Source organism: Falco naumanni, chromosome 9, assembly GCF_017639655.2.
Source record: "Falco naumanni isolate bFalNau1 chromosome 9, bFalNau1.pat, whole genome shotgun sequence".
In the NCBI taxonomy this organism is placed as follows: domain Eukaryota; kingdom Metazoa; phylum Chordata; class Aves; order Falconiformes; family Falconidae; genus Falco; species Falco naumanni.
The window spans coordinates 6,664,858-6,687,679 of record NC_054062.1 but is presented as its reverse complement, the minus strand read 5'-3'; the positions used below and the strand labels follow the sequence as shown (position 1 = coordinate 6,687,679).

The following is a 22,822-nucleotide window of genomic DNA, read 5'->3' as shown; positions in this document are numbered from 1 at the left end:
ACCGGCCCGCCACGGGGGAGCCAGGGCCGGCACGGCGGCGGGGGTGGCTGCCGGGGACGGCGGCAGGCTCCGGCCCCCCTGAGCGCGGAGGGAGCGTGGGGGCTCGTTCTTCTCACCGCAGGCAGGGCGGCGGCAGCCACAGCCTTCACCGCCTCAGGGAGCGCGGGGGCCCTGCGTCCCTGCCGCCGGTGCCACCGGGAGCCGCAGCACTCGGAGGGGGACCCTTGCGACCCCGAGCAAAGCCACCGCTCTTGCTGGCACGGGCACCCCTTTCGGGCTGAGGGTTAGTGGTGTCTGGGGCTGAACTTCCTTCATTTTCCCTGCTTTTACCACGAAGCCTGGCCCTGCCCAGCAAGAACTTCAGCTCCCTGACAGGGGGAAATGAGACGGAAGGAGAGGCCGGGAACCCCTGCTTTTCCTCTGTGTTGTGAGGTTATAATATAGACACCAGTCAGAGAAATACTGGCATGAAAGAAACATAAATGGAAATGTGTGCATCGGAGGTGATCAGGAAAAAACAATGACCGTTAACAGAAGGGCCTGTGCACTCCCATCAGTCAAGCTCAGGAGGTGTGAGCTCCCATCCAGCTTGGAGAACCACACTGGTAAGGCTCAGGACCAACCATGCAGCAGAAGACACTGTGCCCCAGCAAGAGGAGGATGCAGCAGACACTATTGCTCCTCCTGCCAGCCTGCGGGGAAGGCAAGCACAGTGAAGGAAAACCCCAAACAACTGTTGACTCTGAGAGGACAGAGAACTGTCTCATTTATCATCTGCCAGTGAAAACCCAGAGACACGTTTTACAGCTGGCATCCCTTGTCCTCTACATCATATACTGGGAGTCCTGGGCAGACAAGGTGGGAACACAACAGGCCTGAGAGTAGACAACTGAAATCTCTGAGAGGATGCGAATGGGTGAGTGAAAAAGCAACTTAAGCAGTTGTGTAAATAAACCCTTCTGCAAGACCTGGCACTAAATTTTGGTACTCAGCAGGCTCCACCTGCCCCACACAATTCCTTCTCTCATCTGCTTCTCCAAAGACCCCCAGCCCTTTGTCACTCCCTGTGCAAATAGTTCCCTGCATCTTCACTGAGGAGGAGGAGGGACATTACCAGCGGACACAGAAGAACAGGGAAGAGTGCTGTTTCGTGATATACACATTCAGAGCCACATGACTGGTTTTGTAATAAATGTTATTTCTAGATCAGGTTCGTAGTCCAACAGGAAAAAGAAAGCATTGAAGCAGCTGCTTTAAGACTACTGCTTTTAGTGCTGGCACTGAATTCACAGTCTGCCGTGCCTAACTATTCAGTTAACATGCATCATTCAAGCCTTTAAATTTGGAATCCACCTCACTAGATTTCCAGAACAAACGGAGTATTTGGCATTTTTCTAAGCATTTCATGATTAAAAAAACTAAGCAAGCAAACAGTTCTGGTAGATATGAACGCTGCATAAACAAGGGAAGGAACAACTTAACAGAAGCCTGAAGCATGCATTAATCTTCAGTATTTATTTTCCTATCACAGGAAACTACTGATTCATGTAGCTTAAGGATACATTAAAAACCTCAGCAGCCTTCACATGGGTGCCAAGAGAGCAACATGGGGTGGAATAGTAAGGAATTAAGTGTATCTACTTCTGACCTTTGCTGGGTTCAGCACTAAACCCCCAAGAGTGGACAATCTCTGCTTTGTGAAAAATTACTAACTTCCCCTACTGATTGTTCTATAAATAGAGCCCAGTTCAGAAAGTGCCTGTCAATGGGAAGCCAAGCAAACGTTGCATTACAGTGAGCGGTCATTACCTACATAACTGTGAAAGGCTGACTCAGATCTAAATCACTCAAATCTACTTAAAAATAAAAGAAAAACACACACACCACCCACAGTTAAACTCCTTCCCCTCAGTAAACTGAGTTGAAAAGCTTGGAAAAAAAAATAAGATTGCAGGCAAGAACACGGTCTTCCATTTTCTGATGCAAAAATATATCCCATAGCATCAGACCCCTTCAGGAATTATCCTGTGCTGAGTTCCACACCCCCTTGTACATCTGAAGCGCGGGCTTCCAGCCACGCCCTCAGTGACACTGTCTCAGTGTCCTGCAGCTGTGGTGACAACACCCATGACACGTAAGGACAAAGACAACAAGCATATTTTCCTCATGGACGAGACACAGACACATAGAAATCACAGTAACATCTTTATTATAAAAATGCTTAAGTGTCCAAAAGCTTCTGGAGTACTATAGGACCTCTCTTTGTTTCAGGTACTTTTTAAATTTCATAATGCATACCAGAATTATTTTGTTACACAGAGATTTTATTCTTTTTTTAAGTTCTCTCAATGTTTTTTCTATGTTCCAGTTTAAAATGTGAGCTGTCATAGAAAAAACCCCAACAGACAAGGCATTCAGCATTCTAATTCAGCTTCTCCTTGAAAACAACCTCTAAAAACCATGTCAGCAGCGCAGTGTATACATGATTAAGGCACATGGGAACCAAAGTTTCAAAAGAGAAAGCATTTTAGGAAGAGCAAAAGAAACATCCTTTCTTTATAGCACAGTGCAATTTAAAACAAGCATGTGCCTGAATCGACAAGCAATACTCACAAAGATACAACACAATTTGTTCTCCAATATAAAACTTGACTGACAGGAATGGAATGACCCATAGAAACACCATGTGAAAAGAATTACAGAATTGGATTCAAGGACAAATGCTTAATTTATACTAAAAAAAGGAATTCCTGGCTGCACGTGCAAACTGAGGTAATCAAAACTGTCATTAGCTGGTTTGCATGTGCAAAAGGTTCATTGCTGATGTGCACACAGATACACTCTGCCATCGACATTTAGATGCTTGCTTTGGAAAAGATGAACTGAAGTACACACTGTATTTACTGCCAAAGACATTTTTATACTTCCCCAATATTCTGAGCACAGCTTCACCTCAGGAATTACAGAAAGCCACAGAAGTTATTAAAAAGATTTATGCTTAATAAAATAACATCAGCAATTCCTCAGTAGAAGCACATGCATGCAATAACACTCCAGATGAGGCATCTTCCTCACCACCTTCCTTAACACCTGATTTAGGGGAAAAGTACAGAGTGCTCCTCAGGCAAAGGCCACCCAGCAGTGCACCTGAAGCATCCTCATTAAGGGTGAGATGACTTTGGTGTGTTCAGTGCCTACAGCAGGCAGGTGCCCGAATGGCACGAGCTTGCCCAGGGCAATGTCCAAAGGCTGAACAAGAACCATCATTTGTAGATCACAGCCACCCTGGGATCCCTTGGCCAGGGCTGAGGTCACATGCTACATATGTTCTGACAATTAACGTCCTTAATTAGCTAACACCTATCTTTACATTATGGTAATATATTTAAAAGGAAGGCATCTAAAGAATTATTTCATAGGTGAAAGAGTGCTGGAAAACTGCTAGCCAGAAACTGTAGAAGCAGAGGCTGGTGTTTCACCGTGTACACCAGTTATGCTGGGATTAAGTCTTTTTGGTTGTTGTTTTGGTTAAGCATTAAATTCTACCATCAGGATTTGTTCCTCTTATTAACATTCAGGTACTTTTTAAGAGAGTCCCCTTTGAGGGTATATTGCATACATTAAACAGAAAAATGAAAAGTATATAAATGATTGTTATAGATAGGAAGAGCAGAGGGTTGTGAAAAAAAATTCTCATCGCCTTTTTCTTTTTTTTTTTTAATTAAAAAAACCAGGTCACTGGAGCTCTAAAGAGCAACCAGTCTAAGCTGCATATGTTTATGGTTATGTTTTCTTGGAATGGCACCAGCGTTCCTAGACATACTAACTAGTCTGTTCTGCTCTGGAGTCCAAACTTCAAGCAATGCTTACACACAGCAGCATCCCTACCTGCAGCAGACTCCTCTGCGTGATCTGGTTAGAGGACGCAATTGCTGAATTGAATCTTCTAACCAGCACAGGATTAGGGAAAAGACGGATCTCTGGAGAGAAAGACCCCAGTACACAAAGTCATTCTGTAATTTTCAGGATGGGACCTCAAACTGATTCTTCAGCTGTGTACACAATTTTTAAAAAACAACAAAAAAACCAAAACAACAACAAAAAAAACCACCCCAAGCAGCACAAACGAGATACCTAACAAGGCACTGAAGAGATTTAATCTTGAATGCAAAGCTGGTTTATTACACCCTGACTGGCTCTTTTACATACATGTATGCGCAGCAAATAAGAAATATAAAATCAGTTTGGTACCTGGAAGGTATTAATCTTCATTCACATCCAAGTCTACAGAACAGACTGAGGTAAAAGGCATAGCCTTCAAAGTTACCAAACAGAACTGGTGAGCACACACATGTGTGTAAACACAACTGCTGCAAGGATCTGGCATCAATCCAATACTGCAAAGCAATTTTTTTTTTTTAATATAATGCGCTTCATAGCTGACAATTTCAGTGACATCAGTTCTTATAATGGATCTGACAGACAGGTATCTGATTTGAGGGGGAAAGGCCTCCCTCCTCTTCAAGAATTTCCTAGTATTGCTGCTTTGTTTTCATCAAGTACAAAGGGAGAAGGGAAGTCTTTGTTCTTCATGTACGCCTCCAGACCCTGAGAACATGTGAAAACAGTACCGTTAGCCTGTAAATGGATCTGGCTGGTTACCTGCACTATTTTTAAGTCTATGTAATGTCCTCAAAGAACAACTGACAACCCAAAGTTAAAAGGTCACGGGAAGAACAGACAACAGCAACACCCTCCCTGGTGACAGAGATGGAAAGTATTTCAGCCCCACGCCTGGGGTTCACGAAGGAGAGGCACTGAAGAACCATAAAACAACAGATCTCAGAAACAAGCTTCCTGAGGAGGGGCAGACATGGGAAGGTGTGTCCTTAACTCACATTAGAATAATCCTAGCAAAGAAAAATCAACTTAAATCGTGTTGCTTTCATTTTGTTCTTACAACACATCGATTGTGATGAATTTGCCACCTGCACACAAAAACCTAGTGAAGATGTAAAGTACAGTGATCCCATGAATTGTGTAATTTGAATATTCTGCACTTTTCATTCAGAAGGTCTCAAAGTACTTGGGAGTCTTCATGAAACTGTGCAGACTTGTTGCAAATCTCATTTTACAGATGGCTAAAACTGAGATCAAACCAAGTGCTGAAGAGTAAACCACAGTGGAACCATGAATATAACCACGAGCCCAAGTCCTAGTTCCCTTGATCTTACAACGTCTCAGCAAGCCCAGGCTAAATAAATCCCCCGTGTCTGGAAGGAAACCTGCATACATGCACACTCTTAAAAATACCTCCCATAGATAGTTATTCTCACCTCTCCAAAGTAAGACACTAATGGAGAAATCTCGCACACGGCCGGAGGATCTTCAGTTCCTGAGAGACTAGAGAACACAGGATTAACTTCTTGCTATGCTTAGAAAACAGTGCATCTTCTTCGAAAGATCATCAAGAACAGGATATCCAGAAGGATAAGACATTTGTTATACTCACATGCACCAGACATCATTCAAACACAAACTGTGAAAATACAAGGTCCCAAATGTTTCTCATCAAAACAAAACCATTGCTTTTATAGAGTGCTTTTCAGGTAAAATGAACAGCTTGTGGGTTTATTAAACTGTGAGTTGATGAAGTAATAGCCCCATGGAGTAAAAACAGCTTCCTATTCAGTGTGATGCAGGAAATATCTGAATTGGTCATTGTTGTAACAGCTGATCCTTAAGCCCACCCGAGAATCTTGCTGGGCTTTAAACATGAGACTACATTCAAAAAAGCTGGTGAGGACTAAAAATTACAATTCCTTGGGCTGGCTAAATCCAGAATGATGGAAGAGGTTGCCATTGCCCGATGAACTCCTATAGCAAGAGTCAACTCATGACCCCGAGTGCAGGAATCTCTAGCAGCAATAAAGCCCAGAGCACTGTGCATTACCACCTAGAGCACTCACAACCACTACCGGAGCAGGAGGTGTAACAGACATCACCCTGCATGTTCAGAAAAGACCTAAAATCATGCCAAGTCACCCTGTGATCAAAGTAATGCCCAGTTTTGTAAACAACCATACCGTTAGCCAGCCAGCATGGTTGGGTGGCCACAGGCAGAGAAGCTGCAGAGGTGGTCACAGAGGTTTGTACCTGAGTTTCTCTGGTGTCCTGCAACCATTTTCATCCAGAAATCTGGCCCCAGCCTTGAGAGCCCAACGGTAATGCTGGGCCAGGAGGGCTTGCCGAGCAGTGGTAGGAGTGTCTTTGTCAGCTGTGTCTGCGTTTTTCAGTGGTGAGAACTCCTCTTCTCTCAAAACTTCAAATGCCACAAAATTCCTACCGAAAACAACGATAATGAAAAACAAAGCTAGTCATCAGCCCTGCTGATGCAACAACAACTTTCATGGGGAAAGGCTCATACATATTTTAGGGACCAGCGATGTATACAGCCTGGGGCAGTCAAGCTAAGGAAAGCCCACCTCCCACGTGAAGAGCAAAGACATACCAGGGCTGTACAATGGAAAAACACAAGAAGCCCAATCTCCTTGGGAACATAACAGCAGCCTCACAACCCTCCAAAAGCTGCACACAGGTGAGAAGCAAAGCCACAGTTCTGCAGAGGTCCCACAGAAACCTCTCCAGACACTGGGAGGCTCCTGGACAAAAAGTCTCAGCTAAGAGCATGGCAGGAGGGAGAGAGCAGTGATGCTTGAAGCTCTGAAGCTCAGACACAGCACCGAGCTGTGCGGCTCACTTCACAGCACAGCACCCCTGCTCCAAGAAATGGCCACTCCACTTGGGAGTCTGTAGGCAAGGTCAACTGAGGACACCAGTTCCCAGGGATGAATAAGCAATACGGGAGGATTCACAATTGAAAGCTAAGTACAGCTGTTTACCAGAAATGAGAATGCAAATTAAAACATCCCACAGCAGCATCTGTGCATTTCTGCATTTCACATGTGAAGAGCAGCTGCCAAGCTGGTTTTGCCGTATTATTAAAAAAGCACAAGGAATCACTACTTGCAAATGAGTCCTTTCAAAGCTCAGAACGTTGAATATTCAGCATGATACTTCTTTACTGAATGCATGTCAGGTAACAAGTACCAGTTCAAACCTTGGGCTCTCTATCCTAAAGTGAATCCTCTCAAAAAAAAATAATACTATCCCCAAAACAAAGATAATTCAGTTTGCCTGAGGTGTCTTTTTGCCATTTATTTAAGCCTAAAACAAAATCTTTACTGCTGAATTCCAGACCTTGAAAAATAGGTTTTATAAGAACATTTATGCTAAATTCCTAAATTATTAAAAGCTGTATTCCCTAAACACAAAGTAAGTACCCCGACTGTGCTAACACCGTGGCACAGCGCACTCGGCTATGTTTCAGAGCTTGGCAAGTCAACACTGACAGTTCCCACAGCAACAGTAACTTGGCCCCACAGTGCTCAAGCAACCTGTTTTCCAAGAACAAAGAGTGTAAGCTGAGCCCTGGCATAACACACACCAAGAACATAACCAGAGCAGCAATTGCCAGGGAAGCCACAATCTTCAAAGACCCAATTTTTGCGAATCTGAATACTCCAACATGGGCTTGTATTAAATGCTGGCTTTGAGTTCGATTTCCTTTTTTCTTTCTTTCTTTCTTTCACAGGACTGGCAGATGCCAGGCCAGCCAACACATCCTTGGAAGAAGGAACAGTTCTGGGAGCATGGTCAGAGCAAGCCGGGCTATGCCAAGCACCCTGCGACTGCACCTCTTGGAGCCTGCAGCGTTACTGTTGCGCTGGAGCTTGGTGTAAATCCAGCATCCTTCCTAACAAGCCACCCACAAACCACACGCTCCCTGGCAAGGCCTGTTACAACCTACAGTCATTCAAACAAAACATTGAGAAAGGGAGGGAAAAAATAAAATCATGTCTGCCACTAACTTAGAGAACTGGAACACATCAAACACAAACTTCTCCAGCTTTATCCCGTTCGGTTTTAGCGGTTTTACCAGATTTCCCTCCTCGTCAATGTAGGGCACCTTCTTTATGGCTACATGATGCTTCAGCTGTGGTTCATATTTCCTGCAAAAGGAGAAGAAACAAGTTCATTTCCTTCCTTCCCACTTAGAACGAAGTAATACATTTCTGGGAAGCAAATGGCTTATTACTGCTCTGGGTCATGTCTCAGCTGTTGTGGGTGTTGCTCTCTCCAAACTGATCCAAGTCACATCCAGGAAAAACACTTCACGGAGCAGAGCAGCCCTGCACCAGTGCGACATGACAGGGTAAAGCAAGAGGAGACCAAGAACCTAGCGTAGACCTGAAACTGCAGGCAAAGATTAAAAAAAAGGTAACCCAATTGTTACCTGACAGGGATGACAGCAGAGCAAAGCAGGTCCCTCACACAAGGGTGGATCAAGCTCTTCAGGAAGGTCGTACAGCTGCTCACTGAATGCCCAGCATCACATCCCCACCTCCCAACACCAAAGCGCAGGCTCCTTCCCCCGCTTCATCCTCTCCCCTAACCTCTGTTGCCCCAACGGATGCCATGGGTGGCACCTCCATTGAAAATCCTCAGCATGGGGCTGCATCACGGCCAGCACTGCAGCCCGCATGGCTGTTCACCTTTGCAGGCCCAGGGGGTCATGCACTGGTGTATCTTGGTCAATCTAGCTACAGCAAAGCAGGCAACCTCTTCATTAGGTAAGGCCTGAGGAGCACGCTGGGGCTCTCAGAAGGGGAACATCACTGCTTTGGACTGTTTGGAGGAGAGCAGAAGTGAAGAGCAGAGCAGGAGGTACCCATAACTGCAATTCCAGGGTGGCAAACGGGAAGACCCACTGTTGGAGGTATTTCTGGGCTGCACAGCTGCCTAGCAGGTCTGCTGGGACTTACTGGGCCACTGCCTCCAGGAACTCGACTGTGAAGAAATGGTTGCAGATATTGCCAGTGCTGTACATCAGTCCCCCCTCGGGGCTTTGCTGCTGTGCAGTCTCCAGGCTGATCTCACTGTATTCCACCACCTGGTAGACCCCATCCACACAGCACAGCACCCCAACAGGCTCCGTGGGGTAGGCTTTCTCCACCACCTGCAGCCACAGGACAGAGGGCTATGACAAGGATGAAGAAAATCCCAGCACTATTCCAACCAGCTCCCACATACAAACGATCCTACAGGACTATTGCACGCTGATCCTGCAGCACCTTCAGAGCACGGGCAGGGCAGTGCTGAGTGTGCAGGGTATCCCAGAGGCACATTCTGCCCAACAGCTGGACATCAAACTCTGTATTCACATGCTTAATTGCACAGTTGCTCAGAAGACAAACCAGTTTAAAAAAAATCAGCACACGGGGGCACTTCTCTTGTCAAGGACTGGGACCTGGCATTAAATGAAAAACGTCTGCAGGTATTAGCCTTCAGCTCCCCATTTGCATGAACAGTGTTAATGATTAAAGTAATATATACCTGCTGCCTAATGGGGACAAAACCCAGGCTGGTTTGGCTTTCCCCATCTTCCACAGTGGGATATAAGGAATGCCTCCATTGGACTTAAAAGTACATTTATAAAACGCATTACAACCCAGTCCAATGTGGCTTCTAGATGGCCCAAGTGCCTTTGTAGAAAGGGCAGGGCACAAAGAGGAAGCAATACCACTCTGTAGTTTCCTGTGCAGTCACAGTCCCTGCTTTAATTGAAGTTAATTTTCCATAGTACTCCAGGAAGAGCAGAGGAGGACACCCGCAGGTAGGAGCTCTGAATGCAACGCAGGCAGCAAGCAGCTCCTCTAAATCTGCTTGAAGTGAGCCGCTGTTCAAAGGTCTGAACACCTCAGCTCATTCAAGCCAGCAGCTTCCAAGTGTAATCAGACTTTAACTCCCCAGGGGAAAACAGCCCGGCATTAGCTCCACTTCACCTTTGCACCACAATCTGCCCCTTTGGAAACGCAGAAGCCTATGAAGACTGGATCTGCCATTTTCACGAGGATATTGTCCACACAGTATACATGGACATACTGGATTCCACGCTGCTTCATGTCATCCAAGATCTTATTATCCACCAAAGCACGGTATAAGCCACCATTGCCATCTATAACGCAAGAGAAAAGAGAAAGCCCTGGTTAATTAGTGACTTTATGGAGTTTTTGCAACTAACAGTGTAAGTTGAAAGTCCTGAACAAACTTTCTTGAACAGCAGAGCAGCGGATGCTTTCTAGCCAAGACTCACTGCTACCAGGTTTTATTTCCAGCTCTGCCACAGTTCAGACAAGCCTGTTGCCCTCCACACCCCAGCTCCCTCACCGGCAGCATGGGACTGCAGGGACCAGCCTCGCAGAGAAGAGTTACAAAACTTTATGAAGCCTTGTAAGATCTGTGGAGGGAAAACACTAAAGGGCAAAACATGATGCAGAGGGTGGGAAAAGCCTGTTATTTCCTCTCCTCAGTGCAGAGCGAGAGCGTATTTAAAACTCAGCTTGGAGAAAAAGACAAAAATAAGTCTGATTCTGGGGACTTAATAATCTGCAGGGGGAAGATTCTGTTTATCTTCCCCCTGCAACTTCCCAATGACTTTTTAAAGGCTTGAACTGCAGATGCACAAAAGACAGTTGCATTTTTGTTCATCACAGATCACCCTTCCACAGTTCCTCTTCTTGACACCCCTGTCACCTCCTCTGACACCCCTGTCAGCTCAGGAATACCACTCTGTAGCCACAAAACCACATCACTGCAAGACAGCCCCAACCCAGCTACCTTCACCGAGCCATTTACCATCTCCAGAGTAAGAGGAGAACCCTACTAGGTGAGACATGGCAATCACTTTAGAAAGAGTTAACCCGCTTGCTGCTTTTTTACCCATTTCCAGCTATCAGCCTCAAACGGGAGCCCAGCTCCCAGCACCTTCTTCCCAGGAGGCAACATCCCAGGGACCCCACGCACAGCCCTGCCGATGCACGCTGTTCCTAACCTGCCACTGCACCGCTCCTAATCCTGCCAATGCTCCCAGACTTTGATAAAAAACATGTGCTGTGGGCAAATCTCCAGCAAGAACTACACAGCAATTGCTACACTCTTGATTACCAGCCTGAACATTTAACTGAATCCTCCCACGCTAATCAGAATCATTAACACTGACCTCCAAAGCCTGCTCCATGTGCCAAGGCTGGCTGATGGCTAGTAGCAATTATCAACACATATTACATCACTGCATGAGTAACGTTAAGAATGAACGGCGGGGTACCTGGAGCCATAGCAATTTTTCCCTTCTCCTCCAAGATGGCCTTCCCATCAAAGGTGACAGCGGGCAGCATCCGTTGCTCAAACATGACCACGTTGGATCTATCCAGGTTAAAGTAGTTGTGTTCTACAAAGAACTCCTCTGTCGGTGCCAGCGTGAACTCGCTGGTCATGATGTACCTGGGTAGGAACAGGTGCTGAGTAATGAGCAAGAAAAGCACAAGCCAAAGAGAAAACTACAAACGGAACACAAAAGGAAGGAAACTCAAGAATGTTAAATGAGAGACGCTACAGGATCCTGCGGTTTGCAACCAGAGCAGGATTGCTCTCCTCCAGAACTCATCCCGCAGGAGGACTGCACAGGGTCTTCTGCACAACCCCACCCTCAGGCTTAGCTCCAGCCAGGACAGAAATGCTAAATTTGAACTGCATATCCGAATGAGCTGGAAAACAAGGCAAAGGATGGTACAATAGCCTCATTCAGCCTAGATTCAAACTGATGTTAAGTGTCTAAAGAAAGACTGACCAGCACGAGGTGCTGAGAATGAGCTGCAAATCCACAGCAGCTCAGTTGGCCGGTGCCTCTTCTGTGCCAAGGCAAACAGCAGCATTTTCAAATACTGGCTGCATGATTTGTTTTTCCCTTAAGTTTCTCTATTTCCTCATCTCCTTCCACCTCCACATTGCTGCTGTCTCCCCCTCCATTACCCTCCTTCTTCAACAGCAGCTACGAGCCATCTTCATCATCTACTTGTCAAGCCATCTTCATCATCTACCTGTCAAGCATTTCAACAATTACTAGAATAGGTATACAGGGTCCTTTGCCAGCACACATGGGGAATCAATCCCTTGCAGAGCCTGGACCACACACACACACACACAATTTACACTTTTGCAGCACAGCATGGCCTGGCCTCTGCTGTACTGTAGCAGCCAACTGCCTCCTCAGTCCAGGGACTGAAACTGTAAATGTAATCAGATGTTTCATCCTGCAAATAACCTGTCCTGGCTTCCAGTAGCACCAGGGATGGTGCATTTGCAATTCAGGTCATGCATGCATGGCTTCAGAAAGAAACACCATTTGTAAAACAATGTGCTACTCTGAATGCCTCGGGCACCTGCCCTTTCACTCTTCCTAAACCCCAGCTCAGGCCAGACTGATTTCATGAAGGTACCTCTTCATAATCCAACAAAGAGCACTTAGCAGAAAACACTGCCAGAAGCGTGCTGCAGCACCTCCCTCTATCTCCCCCACCACATCCCATAGGGTATTCATATTTTGCAACTTGCACAGAGCTCGTCTCTTCTGAAGGCTTTTGAAGGCTGTGAGCAGCCAGGAGAGATGGCAGCCAGCTATACACAGCGACAGCAGGAGGTGGCCTGAACACGGAGCATGACAAGCATTTACTACTGTGAGGGAAGGTGGTTTTTTGCTGTGGCAGAAACTGCAGGCAAGGGGAGGCAGAGGGTCTTGGAAGGCAAGTTCTAGGCGATCTCTCCCTCCATGCAAGAACCTGAGAAAGCACAGCACAAACATGAAATCTCTTGCGAAGCATCTGAAGCAGGCACTGTAAAGTGCTGTTTAGTGTTGTCAGGGACTGTGCTTGAAAAGGCAGCATGGTACAGCAGTTAGGGTAGAGGTCAGTGATTCAAGGGCAGTGCTCGGTCCCTCAGGTCTGCAGACACGGACCCACCACTTCCCATTCTCGTGCACCCTCCTCTAGCTGCTGGCATTGCAAATCCTGCAGACAAAAGTCTCCCTTTGTATAGCACCCAGCAAACCACTTCTAGAAGACAGCATAGGCAAGACCACAATGCAAAGACCCCTGCACAGCAGGTCTCTGGCTCCAGGTCACCTACCAGGGGATCGCACACTTGCAGTGGTGTCTCTGGCCAGCGAGCTGCTCCACTTTGCGGATTCTTTCTGCTTGGATCTGATACAAGGTCTTGCCACTGGGCAACCCTACGTTGTACATGCCCTTGGGATAGCTCACTCCCAGGCGAGTTCCTTGTCCGCCAGCCAGGAGCAGCACTGCCACCTTGTTCTGCGCGATCTGATGCAAGCCTGAATGGGAGAAAGAGGAACATAAGAATCACAAAAGCAATCGACACCCTGTGCTCTTCTCCTGAGCCTTTCTGCTGAGCTCAGGCAACAGCCAGCAGCTGCCAGTTCAATGCCCACTGCTGGCAGTTCAGAGAGAAATGCGATGCTGTGCAGGATATGAAAAAATTCATTTCACATCTTTGACGTGGCAGTTTCATCCCCTAAAGCAGCAGATGGCATAACAACAGGCAATAGCCACGGGTTGCAACTTAGGAGGTTCAAAATCGACATTAGGATTAAAACTCTACTAGAAAGGTGGTGCAGCACTGGAAAAGCCATCCAGAGAGGTGGGGGATGTCCCCTAAGGTTTTCAAGGCTTACTTTGATAAAGCCATAGCTGACCTGACCGAGGGCTGGGTATGGTCCTGTTCCAAATAGAGGTTGGACTAGAAACCTCCAGAGGTCCCTGTCACCAACATTTCTACATCTCAAAGAACTGAAGTGTTGTCATCTTCAGTAAAGGACTGGCATATCTGGAATCTGCCTTATCAGCTATCCGTACTTGTGCTCCAACTTCTGTTCTGCTGCAGTCAGGACACAGCCAAGCCTGCAGAAACCACAGCTCCCACAACCTAATTAAAAACAGTACCATCTCTCCCAAAAAAACAGAAAAATCCAAAACTTGGGGAAGAACCAGACCACATAATAAACACCCAGCCCATTCACAGCCTTTGTTCCCTGTCTTCTCTCAAGCCAGCATCACAGTAACGACTGACAACCATGAGAAAGGTTCTTCCTTAGGGAACACTTTGTGACTGACAACCATGAGAAAGGTTTTTCCTTAGGGAACACTTTGCGTTCCTCCAGGAATGCAGCAAGACCTGGGACCGCCCAGGTCAGCAGCTACACCTCTGCTGCTCCACATTATACTACCAGAGCCTTTTGCAACCTAATGCCAGAAGTCTACCAGACATCGCTGCACCTGCCACTGCTCCCTGTGGTCCAGGACACCCCGTGCTTCACCCCAACATCCAAGGAGATAACACCCCCCCAATTTTAACCACACCTGGGACTAAAAAATACCTGCTTGGACTGGAAGACATAGGGACCAAAGATACTGAATTAGAAGAAAAATTGGGTTTAAGTTCATCTTTAAATAATTGGCTGTTTAAAGGAGCAAAATCAACCTGGCTTGGGTTTAATTCTGTTCAAAAATCTAACTTTCAGCAATAAAAAGAGACACAAGTCATTTGTCTCAGTGCAGTTATACTACTGATCTCCCCAGGCTTACAAGTTTCAGTCCCACCACAGCAGTAACAACATTCTGCCTAAACATATCCCTTCTGAAAAGGCTCACGATGCCCACTCAGGCACACAGAAGGAAGCGGTTACGCAGCCCTGCCATCGCTTCACTGCAGAGTGAGCCTCTGAGTCCACAGGACCACAGAAGCACTGGTTAGAAGCCACCTCTGGAGACCTGTAGTCTACCCTCCCACTCCAAGTGGGATTAGGAGAGCTCTTCAGAGGGCAACCTGTGCTGCAGGTGGAAGTCTGGGGATTTCAGAGTTTCAGGACGTCCTTGGATAGATGGGGAAGCTTGAATGGGTTTAAACATAAAATTTAAAAGGGACAAACAATAGCACTGGGTGAGCTGTATGGTGATGCAAATAAAATAAGCATAATTTCATGCAACAAAACACAAGCAATTAACGGCTCCTTCACATCTTTACTGAACTTCCCATCACAAAAGTCTTAAAGCACAGAGCTGGGGGGTCTAAGGTGTTAGTTACACCGCAATTACTCACTCCAGTCCCTGGCACACAGTTTGCTGCCACGTGCTCAGCACGGTTTGACAGCATACAGCACCACTGCAGGAGAAGGGAAAGATACAACCAAAGGGCTCCAGGTCTCCCAGTGCCCCAGCTCAGGTGGTGGCTGTTCCCACACTGGGACCCAGTGCAGAGGCAGCAACAGGGAGGGAAGGGTGCGGACAAGACCTCTGCTTGCCACACAAGCCTGGCTTACCTCAGCCACACAGCACAGAGGAACACAGTCCTGAGGAAAACCTTCATTCCTACCAGCCTCCTCTCCCTTCCCTTCTCCCAACTCCACACACAGACCCAGAGATCAGCAAACTGACAGCCAGCTCAGCACCAGACCAGCCAGGGGTGCTCAGCTCCCAGCTGGCCCTTGAGCCCACATCCCCCCCAGGACCAGTCCCGCCATCACCTCTGCTTGTGCCTTGGAGCCACAGCCATAGGACCAAGCGGGAAGGGATCACGGGCCAGCAGAGTGGCCAGCAGCGATGACAAAATTACCAGTGGGGAGAGAAAAGTAAAATTATTGTGGTTAGAAACCAAAGCCAAACTCTTCAGCTCAGGGCACTGCTGTGGCAGCCTCCCCCTGTCCTGCGGCAGGGAGAGGACACTCACGGCTGCAGCTGAAGAAGTGAGTGTTACCATGAGTGAAGACATGGTTGCACAGATGCTGCCCACTCCCCCCCCTGCTTTATCCCAGGAAAAGGAATAACAACTGTCATGGTCCTGAGCTCAACCAGCGCAGGGAGCTGATTCACCGCTCTGCAAGGAAATGCCTCTCGCTTGGCCAGTCTATCCCTGAGCAGGCTTAATCCTGGCCTCTCCACAGTAACGATAAGCCTCTCGTAAAACAAGATAAACAGCGGTGTCTGAGCGAAGAAAAGCCCTTGGCCACTAACACTGTCAAGTGCACTCGCCGTCATTCCCACAGCCAAGGGTGACACTGCACGAGTCACTCTCCAGTGATTCCCAACCACATTTAAAACCCACAGCGGATGGACACGAGCCCAGAGACCTGGCAATGGCAAAGGTTCTGAATGTCACCGTGCCACAGCCGCCCGAGGCTGAACTAGTACCATGAGACAGCACCGCAAGACCAGCATGTGCAGCTGTGCAGGGCCAGCAAGCCCAGTGAGCACAGGAACTAATAATCATAGAATGATTTAGGCTGGAAAAGTTCTTTAAGATCATCAAGTCCAACCCTTAACCCAGCACTGCCCAGCCCACCACTAAACCATGTCACCAGGTACCACATCTACCAGTTTTTTAAACACCTCCAGGGATGGTGATTCTACCACCTCTCTAGACAGCCTGTTCCAATGCTTGACAGCCCTTTCAGTGAAGAATTTTTTCCTAATATCTGATCTAAACCTCCCCTGGTGCAACTTGAGGCTGTTCCCTCTTGTCCTGTCGCTTGTTACCTGGGGGAAGAGACCGACCCCCCCTGCCTACAGCCCCTGTCAGGGAGCTGCAGAGAGCCAGAAGGTCCCCCCTGAGCCCCCTCCCCTCCAGGCTGAACATCCCCAGTTCCCTCAGCTGCTCCCCATCAGACTTGTGCTCCACACCCTTCCCCAGCTCTGTTGCCTGTCTCTGGACACGCTCCAGCACCTCAACGTCCCTCTTGAAGCAAGGGGCCCGAAACTGAACACAGCATTCGAGATGCAGCCTCACCAATGCTAAGTACAGAGGGACGATCACTGCCCTGGTCCTGCTGGCCACACTGTTTTGGATACAAGCCAGGATGCTGTTGGCCTTATACACATCACCATCCAGTTGCCTCCAGCTACTTGCTCCTCAGGATGCAAATATCTGGCTCATCCACAGCTGCACCAGTTGTGCCACAGCTACAAAACTACCAATACTCACAACTAAAGTTCCTAACAACTGACTCACCTTGATGCACATTCCTGCAGTAAAATATTAAAGTCCAACTTATTTCCTGCAACATACGAAATACAAGCAGCTCAACCAAACAAAAAAGGGAAGATGTGCTGGCTGTTAAGATACCCACCAATGCTGCAGTAAGTCTAATTCTGCACAGAAAGGAAAAAACAAAAGCAGGTTTTGCAGGAAGAACGGATTGATCTTGCAAGAACAGACTGAATTTTTCTGCTGAACAAGCACATCAGTCCAATTACAACAGCAGTCAGCAAGAGAAAAATAAAGCAAAAAAACCAAAATCCTTAATTCTGCAGAGCAGTCAGATAACCAGAAGAGCTCATGAAAACCTCTGATGAAATGGGAGCTGGGAAATGCCGTGCAGGGGCACAGGGATGCTCCCAGGGACAAGGCCATATCTGCAGGGACACACATCACCCCAGCACTGCCCAGGTTCAGCAGCACAAAGTCTTGCTCCTGATTACCCTGCTGTGGGAAATAAAACCCAGGGCCGATTCCATTATTAACCTCCAGCATTAAACTGCCTGATAAAAAAACCCGCCAGGGTACCAGAACCGCATCCCCCTCTCCTGGTAGAAACTAAGAAACACTGCCAGCAAGTCTGACGTGGCTCAGGCCATCTGGATTTCAGGTCCAGGTGACCTGTGCATGGTGCTGGAGATCCCAAACAGACCTTCTGGATCCCTGTAAGCACCGCTTCCAGAGAGCGAGGCCAGCCGCACGCAGCCTGCCGCCCCTTCCCTTCCCTCCCCTTCCCTGCTGCAGGCGGCAGCACAAGGCAGATACACCAGCTCCTCGCTGGCCTGCCAAGGTGGAAAACAAAGGATCCAATTTGGTAAACTTGTTAATTGAACTGCACAGCCCTGACCTAGACCCATCTACCTCTAGGATTCATAGGTTCACCTCCTCCTCGCTGCGATGCTCTCAAGCAAGAGGCAACCACAGTCCGGGCAAGTCCCTCCCCAGTTACATCTGGGTGGCTGCTACGGTGCCGGCTGGGTGCTGACACCCTCTGCTCAGCTGCAGACGTGAGCGTGGCTGGTGGAAACCGCAGTTGGACCAAGCTCACGTGGCCCTTGGGTCACCAGAGTTTCCTCTCGCTCCTTCCATCACTGCTCAGCCCCGTCAGCAGAGTCTGATGTGGCAGAAAAGCTCTGCACTGTGACCTCGCCACTGCTGGTTTTGCTTTTATTTGGAAATTGTTACTCCCCTGCCCGCACCCCCCCACCTCTTTGCTGGCAGGTTTAGGTCAAGGCTGTGCGGACACTTGCCACAATTTATGCAAGTGTCTCTCTGACCACAGCTGGGTTTTTACTGGCTTCCTGTTTTTTATTAAGATTATTTTTCAACGGTGCTGTTATATTTTATAAAGAAGGAGAGGAAACAGATCTGAACCTTTGTAAATAAATAAAACGGAGTGTAAACTTAGGAAAAAGCACAGGATGTCAGTGTAAGACGTGCTGTGGGAGGAGAACAGCACCACATCCAGCCACGGACCCCATCCTTCCCACACCCACGGGGTGACCAGGGAATACCACCAGCATCTCCTGGGCTCCAAAAATCACGGATGCTGGGTTTTTCTGGGCTTCTTCCACACTACCCATCCACTCTGCTGCCAGATCCCACCTCCCTCCTGCGCCACACGTGGCACAGCTGGGATGGGGCCGCTCGCCAGCCCAAGGCCTGCCCTCACATCTGGAAGCGATCTGAGGGATCACCCGGGCGCTCCCAGTTCGGCAGCAACACAAGCCCTCTGCCCCCAGCCTCGCCAGGGACCTCACCCCCGCCGGCACCGAGCGGTTGTACCCCGGCCACCGTATGGTGACAGCCAAGAGGGAAAATCCCATGTCCCTGCCACCGTATGGTGACTGACGTCCCAGCCACCGTATGGTGACAGCCAAGAGGGCAAGTTCAATGTCATGGCCTCAATGTGCTTGCACAGCCCCTGCCCGCCCCCCCCCCCCCACCTCTCCCACCCCACCTGCCCCTCCACCTCCCTGCCTGCTCCCCTTTCCTGCCAGCCCCCCAACTCCCTGCCTGCCCCCCCCCCCGCCTCCCCGCTGGCCGACACCAACCCCCCAGCAAAGCACGGTGCCGCCGCACGGGATGCCTGCGCCGCCCCCCCCCCCCGGGTTAAGCACAGCCCCCGTCTCCGCACCGGCAGGATGCCGCGGGGGGGCAGCCCGGCCCCGGCGCGCCCCGTCGGGTATAAGCCACCCCCGGGTGTTTTTTTAAGCCGCAATATTTTGGGCACCGAACAGCGGGAGGGCCGCGCTGGGCACCCCGCCCTGCGCCCCCCCTCCCCGCGGCCGCCCCCCGCGCTGAAGGAGGGGGCGCAGCAAGACCCCCGGCCCCGCTCACCTTCCGCCTCCCAGCGCTCCAGCGCGGCGGCGCCGCTGCGGCGGGCGCTGCCCAGCAGCCGGGCGGGCAGCGGCTCCATCCGCCCGTCCAGGTGCTCCGGCGGGCCCCGGGCCCCGGCCGCCGCCGCCAGCCGGCAGTGCTCGCCCAGCCCCGGCGGCAGCGCTGCCAGCAGCGCCCGGCGCTGCTCGGGGCCCAGCTCGGGCCAGAAGCGCAGCAGGTGGCTCTGCCCGCACCGCGCCAGCCGTGCCCGCACCTCCTCGGGCGGCCCCATGGCGCAGCTGCCGCCGCCTCTGCCCGCCGGCACCGGGCGGCACCGGGCGGGGTCACGGCACGCCGGGCCCGCCTCCCGCAGCACCTCCCGCCGGGGCCACGTCCGCTTCCCCCCGGGCGGCTCCTTCCCCGGGCCCGCGCTGCCAGGGGGGCTGCCTGCGCCCCAAGGCCGAGGTCACAGCCCCGCCAGCGGGTGAGACGCGTTTGGCTGCTGGGGGGTGTCTGATGGGGACCCCGAGGCTGTTGGCGCTGGGACCTGTGTAGGTGGGGAAGCCGCGCGCCCCGTCTTGCGCCCACATGTGCAAATGCATCGGAAAGCTCCCGGGGTTGTTGCAGCGGGCGGGCAGCTTGGGGGGTCCCACCGCACGCCGGCCGTGATGCCCACTGCAGGGTCAGACCCCCTGGCTCCAACACTGGGGAGATCCCACCTCATGCCAGCCTTGATGGCCGCTGCAGGGTCAGATCCCGGGGCTCCAGCATCCAGCTCCTCACCAGAGACGCGACACGGGCAGCGGTGAAGTGACAAGATGCGAAGACCCAAAGGCTGAGCCAGTCCCCAGGAGCCAGAAGGCAGGCGGGGGGGCAGCCAGCCCTGCGGCCCATGCTGTGGTCACAGGCTGCCGAGAGCAGGGACAGTGCCATGTCCCATGCACCTGCCTGCGAGCCACTGGTATGTTCGGTTCCCTCGTGCCGCTGGCCAGCTTGGCACTGACTCCCCATCACAGCCATCGGCTGCCCCTGTGGCTCCAGCCTGCTGTCGGGGCAGGAGGAGGTGAGGAGAGGGACAGACACAGCCACCTCCCCGCGTGTGACTGCAGTCAGGGGCACTGGACCCCCACAGATGTGACATCGGGTCAGGAGGAGTCCCTGATAGTTGTCCAAGCTTCTGTTTCACACTCCATTTCCTATTTAATGTGACTCGACATAGCCCCTGCTTGATGTTTCAAATACTACTCACCCCGCTCCCGTTTACACAAAATCCCTCCCTGCTATGGATGAATCCCCTGCCTGCCTGGCATGGGAATGGGTGCAGGTCCTTTCACACACGTGGTGCCTGCACAACCATCGACCCTTGTTCATCAGAAAAGGCTCTGTCAGATCCGACTGACAAATCCAGCCCTGCCTTTTCCTGCAGGACCCGTTCAGCCCCTGCTGCCTGACCTTGAAGGAACTCCAGCACATAGCCATGGGATCTCATAACTATGGGATCTGTAGCTGTGGGATCTCAGTTATCACGCTGATGTTGGTGAATGTAATCCCACCCTCCAAATCCAGCCATCCACCAGAACAGGTTTGTCTTGCTGCACAGAGTCCCCTGGGGTTAATTCCACAACCCGTTGCACCCATGTGGGTAGGAATTTTCTTCTGTAAAGCAATAAAACCACTGGCAGGTTGGATCAGATATACCAGGCAGGACAATCTGAGAGAGCAGGAAGGAGGTGCGCTTGGGCCAAATGAAAAGCAAACATGCAGGTGGAACAGGAAAATCGTTATTAAAAAAGCTCCAGCACTGGGAAAACAGAGAGCAAGCACTGTTCCATTGGGGTAAGGTATTCTACCAGGAGAGAGGCAGAGCTTCTTAATTTTAATGCCCTGCTTCAGGCTTCAGTATATAGGTATCCACTAAAACATTGCCCAAAGAAATGCAGTTTTACAGTCGTTCCCTGAATAAGATGAAAGGCTGAGTAGTTTATGGCTGTGGCATGACTTACTACACACTGCCCTTAGCCGCTCCTGGGACAGCTGGCTTTGTCGGCAGCAACGGAGTGGAGTTTATGACAGGACGGAGCAATTGCTAGATGGATTCCAATCAGAGGCCTTGCAGCATCTATCACGCTTCCATTTCAACCCCAGACCATTCCCCATGTTTAAACTCATTGTGCTGAGACCCCATCAGCTGGAAGGGCAGGAGGGTGAGACCAGACACGTGTGACTGCCATCTCCTACAACACAAATCCTTGCTTTGTGGCCCCAGGCATGTTGCAGGGCAAGCAAACGAAACCACCACCCTCCTGGACAGCTTATTTTAGCTTCCCACTCGCTGCCCTCCCATGCCTCGTGACAGCCCGCGAGCCGCCAGGCAGCCACCAGACTTCCTGCTCGCTGGCCCTCGGAGGGAAAAACAGCCGGGAGGAAAGAAAAATGACTTTGTGGGAAGTGCCGTCCCCCTCCAAAGCAAACAGAGCATGTCCTCAAGAGGCTGTGTAAGCAGCAAGGTGGAAAACACATGGCGTCTCGGAGCTGGGAAGATCAAACAAGATAGCCCTCCCGCAAGGGAAAATCTGCTGCGTCTCCGTGACCGCACTCCCCTTGCTGTTTTTATCTTTTCCCCAGAGGTTTCCTGGGCACACATGCATTTCTGGGTCGTCACTTTGGTACCCCGCTGGAAGTGATTCCCTGCACCCCCTCTGCTTTGGGGCTGAAAGAAGAGGTCAACACCAGTTGTACTTAATGAATCGGACAGTAACAGGGAGAACCAGAACCTGGCATCTGGACGGTTGTTTGCACAGCTCCTGGACTGATTTTAACCAAGCCCTGACCTGGGTATGCTCTTGGAATCTGTGCTGGCTGGGGAGCAACCCACTTTGGATGCAGCACTGTTTTGCTTGGCAGTGCAATAGGTAGAGGTGGGCTGTGCTGTTGCTAGCTGGTCTGCATGCCAGGCAGCAGCACGCATGCTCTGAGCCCACAGGCACGCATCAGGTCCCCCAGCAGACCTTGCTTTCCCCCACAGCAGCAGAGGCTCATGGCATCCGCCTAAACACTGTCATCAGGGGACAACCTCATGGCCACAATCACCATGTGTCTTCTGCAGAGTCAGGATTTACATATAAACACCTAAGTGCTGCTGAAGTCAGCATAGGGCTTAATCTACTGCCACTATTGCCCAGCGTCACCCATTGATGGTCACTGGCATGTAGGAAGGTGCCCTGGTCTCCACCACCAGCACCCTGTTCCCGCAGCACTCTGCTGGGGTTTGGTGTGGCTGCTGTGACCTCTCCTCCCAGGCCTGGCAACATTGGTCGGTGGGACGTGCTGGCGTGCCACCAGCCTTCCAGGGGACATCAGGCACCCTGTGCCCTCCCCGGGGAGGGGCAGTGGTCAGTTGCGTCTCACCACACCAGAGCAGTGTCACCGCCGGTGCCTGCAGGCCAGCCTTGAGGGACGGTTGGGCCAGGTTTAAATGGCAGCTGGTGCTTCCCTGTGG

The 22,822-nt window shown here is 50.3% G+C and overlaps 1 protein-coding gene and 1 long non-coding RNA gene across 2 annotated transcripts; one reads left to right on the top strand and one right to left on the bottom strand.

Annotated features, from left to right (window-relative positions):
• Positions 1–62: 62 nt before the first annotated feature.
• LOC121093885 lies at positions 63–7,930 on the top strand. Its single transcript, XR_005829686.1, has 2 exons — positions 63–916; positions 7,655–7,930. It is a non-coding gene; the product is annotated as an uncharacterized LOC121093885 (long non-coding RNA).
• Positions 2,193–19,647, bottom strand: UAP1L1 (UDP-N-acetylglucosamine pyrophosphorylase 1 like 1). The gene is made up of 9 exons (XM_040606823.1): positions 19,345–19,647; positions 13,084–13,288; positions 11,228–11,403; positions 9,906–10,078; positions 8,886–9,079; positions 7,932–8,072; positions 6,157–6,342; positions 5,337–5,403; positions 2,193–4,608 (listed from the first exon to the last, which is right to left on the bottom strand). Exons 1-9 carry the CDS (start codon positions 19,613–19,615, stop codon positions 4,522–4,524), a joined length of 1,500 nt encoding a protein of 499 aa, XP_040462757.1. The 5' UTR covers positions 19,616–19,647; the 3' UTR covers positions 2,193–4,521.
• Positions 19,648–22,822: the final 3,175 nt, after the last annotated feature.